The sequence below is a fragment of the Limanda limanda genome, chromosome 19 (genome assembly GCF_963576545.1).
Source record: "Limanda limanda chromosome 19, fLimLim1.1, whole genome shotgun sequence".
NCBI classification, from domain to species: Eukaryota; Metazoa; Chordata; class Actinopteri; order Pleuronectiformes; family Pleuronectidae; genus Limanda; species Limanda limanda.
The window spans coordinates 16,556,699-16,562,698 of record NC_083654.1 but is presented as its reverse complement, the minus strand read 5'-3'; the positions used below and the strand labels follow the sequence as shown (position 1 = coordinate 16,562,698).

The 6,000-nt window shown below is 42.6% G+C and overlaps 1 protein-coding gene across 1 annotated transcript in view; it reads right to left on the bottom strand.

Moving 5' to 3' along the window:
* The window catches only part of angpt1 (angiopoietin 1), a 45,937-nt gene that overhangs the window by 7,654 nt on the left and 32,283 nt on the right, over positions 1 to 6,000 (bottom strand). Inside the window, exon 7 of the mRNA XM_061092900.1 lies at positions 4,849 to 5,015. Coding sequence (XP_060948883.1) covers positions 4,849 to 5,015 — 167 coding nt within the window. The remainder of the gene's footprint in view (positions 1 to 4,848; positions 5,016 to 6,000) is intronic.

Below are 6,000 nucleotides of genomic sequence, written 5' to 3'. Positions count from 1 at the left end.
TCGCCCTGACCAATGGTCGCTTCCGACTGCGAGGCCACAGAGGTGTCTGGCTGGCTGAGGCCTGCTCGGCTGCTCTCTGGCCACTGGGTGTCATGGAGCTCCACTGGGACACAGATGCACAGATGCACGTATGGAATTGACACTCTCACTGGTTTCTGCAGACACGTCAGTGGTTTCCATCAGAAAGAATAAAGGCAAAGAGCGTCAGAGTATCTCATTGCATTGGAAAACTCCAAAATCTATAGCTGAAATGACTTTACTTTGCACTTTCCTGTGCTAACAGCTGGAAATCCGTTGTGTTTATGTCAAGATAAGCATAACATTCATTTTGACCTTGAAAAACAAGTATTTTCCCACTTATTAGCATTTTCCACAGCTCCCATTTTAATCACAACACTTCATCGGCAGATGGATCTGTAGATCTGCGAGTTCAGTAGCCGATTGCACCCGTATCATGTTTAGATCTTTCTCCATGGCAACAGAGCAAACTGCAGCATGATGAAGATTAGATTGTGATGTGGTTAAAAGCTCTGGAAAAAACTACAATATGGACTTTGAGTTGGGAATGTTTGGTTATTATGATTATGATAAGAAGTTGCTTTTTAATTTGACCGCACACTCAACTTTATTAACTTAACTTTGAATACAGGTAAACCTTTAAAAACAAAAATGAGTCCTTTATTAGGTGTAAGCTTTGAAGCCTTATCTCTGTGTTTGGAAACTGTGGAACCTGAAGCTTGCATGGACGAGCTGCAAGCAGACATAACTTAAAATATCTGAGATTATCTCAGTGTGAGTCTTGGAAAAGAGAGAGAGGTCACCGTGTTTTGGATCCAAAATCTCTGCCAATTTCTTTCCTAAATCCCCACATGAAAAACATCTAAACTCGATGTAACTGATTCCACGGGGAACTCGGGCCATTACCGCACACTATGGAGAAATCACTGGATTTAAGGAGTTGGCTGCGTGAACAAGGAAGGATATTGAATAAATATGAAATGGCTCGTTTAAAATAAACACAAAGGTCTTTTGTTCCAGCTGGTAAACTTTGAATATAACGGACAAAACATTTCTCCCTCTCAAACCTCAACTTGTGTCCGTGCATATATCCAAGTGAGCGAGTGTTCCTGTTGCAGAACGTGTTGGAAATGGATGTTGTGTCAGGTGCCCGGGGAACTTCGCTGCATCTTCACAGTCACATTAGCATTTTAAAATGCAGTAACTGCACCCAGGCATTCGGTGAAACACTTTCCGCTGCTTGGAAATCGTTCCATGAAAATTTAAAATACTTTTTTTGTGTATAAAACTGAAGCACACGGACGTGAACAGGCTTTGAGGCAAGTTGAGCAAAGATTTGTTTCTGTTGAAAGAATAACAAAATAAAAGTTGTTGGAGGGACTTTCACAGAGACGTAATCATTTAATAAAGAATAGTCTTCATTGAATAATGATAATGGCAAAATTCACAAAATCTCCTTTGTGTATTCTTTCTCAACAATGTTTATCTAAACCACCATTGTGTAGCATTCAGGTCAATTTGTGGCTTTTTTTGTTGCTTTATTTATTTTGTGTAACGTGCAATTTTCTTCGCCTGCTCAGAATGAAGACATCGTCCGTGTCGTTTTTATTTGTTTTATTTGACTGTAATTGTATTGATGCAGCTCTCTGTGATCTGCTCCAGCTGTTACATCTACGTTTCATCTTCTACACTGCGGAATAACCACGCAATCAATTAATCAATTATCAAAACTACAGTGTTACCAAGAATAATATGAATCAGGTAATCCATTAACTTTGATCTCCATTGATAATAATGTTGTCGTATACTGTAATTAATGAAATAAAGCGGTAGACCAAATTCCTTTCTTGTTTTTAGACTGAGAGAAGTAATTTTCGGTAAAACCTTGGAGCTCAAAGCACTTCCAGTTATCAGACGCCTGGACTCAGCTGTGTTAACAAGCTGTAATCAGTTCTCACCTTATCTTAGGATTCATGGAAGAAAAAGTGGGATTTCCTTCCTGAAAAGGTCTTTTACACAGACAAGCACAAAGTCGAAGGGTATTAACTGAGAAAAGTAATGATTCTATATCATATTTGGGGAACACTGTAGATTATTGATTTGGTTTCTTGAGACAATGAGCATACACATAACTTCAATATCCTCTGAGATATACCTTCATGCATCCTGTCTTTGTAACAACCACTGCACCTTTGCCAAACATTTAGTACTTTGGAGACTTTGCTCTTTTTCTTCGAATTTAAATAAAAACATCAACCCAACGGGAGTTGAGGCTGAACAGCAACCTCCGTGTTTTCAAAATATTATTCAAAATATCAATCATCAGCTTTTAAATAATGTATTGACATAACACCATTGTTATGGTGGACAGAGCCAGTGAGAATTACAAGACTATAAAAATGAATGGCAGCTCTGAAGTTTCAGCGTAAACATGACATTTATATTGTGTGTGTGTGTGTGAATGTGTGTGTGTGTGTGCACTTTTATTTTTCTGGTTGTGAGTTCTAATTTTGGTACAAAAACATTGTTGGGAGGACATGTTGGCTTCCTCTCAACTTCAAATGGCATTTAGTGTGCTTGTGTGTGCATGTGTGTGTGTTTTTGAGAGAGAGAGAGAGAGAGAGAGAGAGAGAGAGAGAGAGAGAGAGAGAGAGAGAGAGAGAGAGAGAGAGAGAGAGAGAGAGAGAGCACGACGAAGACTGACTACACCATATGAGGTCTTTGTAAATCTTCGCCTGACTCGTGCTGACGTGGACGGTTTTCCAGTAAACCATCGCGGACGAGAGAAAAACAATCCAGAACCAACTCAAAGACAAAGTCGTATCGCTTCCAACAAACTCTTGTGTTTCAAAGCAGTAAAAAATGCAATCCGAAGAAAACATGTCACCGATTGTTTGACATTCAAAGAGGAGGGAGGTGCCAAAGCAGACAGAGCAGAGTGTGGCAGCGAAGGGTTTGTTTGTGGCCGGGCCGGGTGGTTTGCTTTGGCCGGAGTTTCAGAGGAGCAACGTGTGATTATCATACCGCAGCTATTTTTCAAGAACAAATCTATTTACAGAGATCAGAATGCCGATTGGGCCCTTTTACAATATGAGCCTGCATCCCAAGCAGCCTGGAACAGCCGGGGATGCCCTTTGCTTACCTCAGCGGCTAAGAAATAATTATTATGTGCCTAATCCAAAGAAGCTAAAGGTTCAAACGGGAAGTTAAAAGTATGTAGGCGGGATTATCATACAGCAAATCAGAAAGAAGTCGGTGCCTGTGCAGTCGGAGCAAGAAATACAAACTCAAGGTAACGACAGCTGGAGTTAGATTCGATCTTTACACCATGGTCAAACAAAAACCTCAACTGTGCCAGAAGTTCAAAACACAAAAACATCTCATCTCTTCCGCTTGATTGAAATCTATTCCTCCAGTCCTCGGGGGAAAAACCCCCACAGCCCACTCTATAGGTACACACTCCTCAAGATGGAAATCTCATAAAGTGAGACCCCTGTCATCACGGGAGAATTCTTCAAATTAGACGTGGCAACGCGCTTCATGCTGCCTGATGTCGGGAAGCACTTGAAACCTGTGTTCTTTTCTGCAGCGCCGGTTCAGGGAATGGAAGGATCGAGGCAAAAAGGCTTTTAAGCTGCAGAATCACATCCCTTGCTTTGTCATTCCAAGACATTTCGCAACTAAAGGGACTTCTTATCAGACGGAACTAACCATCCAGTGAGAACTGCAGAATTGGAGATGTCAGAGCTTCTCCTCTGAAGCCAGCTCTTGCTTGGAACTGTGTGGAATTTGCAGTAGTTTTCCACATCTGAGAGGGCCAAGCATCTGCCATAGTTTGAGGCCTGTTATCATTAACCCCCTTGAAAAGAAAACAGAAACCTTCGCCCCCGCAGTACACAGGGACAAAGCGTCAATCAGGGGAAAGTCTGCAACGAGGAGACAATGACGAGCGATACATTTGGGGTTGGAAAGATTTCGGGACTAGAAAAGTCTCACCGCAGACTCCCATAACTGAATTTAAAGGATTGAAGAGCTTTGAACGAATCAATCGACGTATTGTCCTCCCATTGTACTACGGCATAATGGCTTGTGTTTCATTCACACTTTGTGCGTAACTGCAACTCAAAACGTATATTTTTCCTATTCTCCCTTTTCTTCTTACAGCGATTATGTTTGCAGGCTGCACGGATTGCGTAAGAGTCAACGGTCACATGAGCAAAAAGCCTGAGAGAAAAACACACAAACACGAGAATATGACAACAACAACTGTCTAACCCGGCCAGAGCATCTAGCCGTTATAAGTTTTGCTGAAGGTTAAAGGATCGTCACTTATTAGAATACATCCCGAGGGGGAACATAAATGGCTGTACCAAAAATCCTATCATTGTGAAGCTCTAGGAATTGTCAAGGGATCCTCAAAGGTATCAGGATTCATCCTCTGGAGACCATGAATATCTTTACTAAAAGTTATGGCAATCGATCTGGTAGTTGCAGTTTCGTCCGGACCAAAGTGAAGTGAAGAAACAGACGGACCAACATTTTCTCAGGCTTAAAATAATTTGTTCAGCGATTCACAGACTCCTTTATTTTTCAGCCTGTATTGCATCAACACTAAATATGCTACTTCACCTCACACCACCAAAGGATTCTACAAAAGCACATCCAGTCCCCTGAATATGTTTGAGTTTCCCAGCTACAACGCAATCCTGTAGTGAACACAGACAATTGTTTTTTTCTCTCTTTCACTTTGCTGGCTGCGTGTTCCCTTGGCCTGAGAAACCCCCATTACTCTTACTCTCTGGCTGCTTGTAGCAACGTGAGCACTTTTACCTGTAGTTCTGCTTCTCGCTGCCAATTTGGAAGCGGTCGTACAGAGAGAAGGCCTGGTGTCCATCCCAGTCTGTCAGCTCCACACGCAGAGCGTACTGCCGCTGACTGGTCAACTGGTAAACGTACTCGTTCCCCAGCCAGTGCTCTGCGGACACGCTCCCAAAACCCTGCGGAGGCCGAAGAGAAAAAACACAGTAATCAGCGCGGACATACCATCGAAATGAGTTTTTGTAAATCAAGACATTATCCGTTGCTATCTCTTCTCATTTTCCCAGAATGATAAAATCTCCAGCACTGGAGGATTGTGGAATGGATGAGAAGGAATTCTCTAATTTTTGTATTGATTTATTTTTTCACAATCAGAAATAAGATCGGAGCAAACAGATCATATCTAACAATAAATAACGTGTCTGTTTATGCAACAGCAGACATTTTTAGCATCCTTTCGTTCTTCCTCAATCCTCCAGACTGAAAAAGACAAACACACAACTCACATTGTGTATTACAATGTATTTTGTACACGCTTATCCATCATGTGGATAGAAGCACTTCTCCGTTAAAGTGTGTAAATTGGTAGCAGCTGTAATGGACGCACACCTTTTTCCATCTCTGCCAAGTCACACATGTTAAACTCATTATTACCTTAAGACGTCTCTCCCAAAACATACACTGCAGGAAGGGAAACCACTTCAAACAACTGCTAAAGTCGGTATTTGATCAGAGCGGCTGGCGGTCACAGGCAAAGTGCTTCTGACAGCAGCAGATTGCCGAGGGGAGTAGCTCCGAGCGGGATGACATTACAGATCTGACAGGACGGTCTGGGCCGCTCCATTAGGGACGGAGGAGGAAGGAGGGTGAAGCGGAGAGAGAGTCGGGGAGAAGTCTGTGTTTGTGTTGAGCGTGTGTGGTGATGAGGAATGGGAAGGAGGGAAAGTAAATATGGGGCATTCCTCCAGGCTGAGGCATGTCCTGCCGAGTGGGTGGAAGTGAAAGTAGCCGGGGCCCATAATAGCTTTCTCCCCTTTTTATTTTCTCCCCCCCTCTCTTTCTTTCTCTGCAATTGATCGTGCTCCTGATGAGATGCTCCCTTCTGACCGACCTTCACCTCAGTCCAACGCCTCCTACTGAGATCCAGCTTTTCTCCAGAACCCA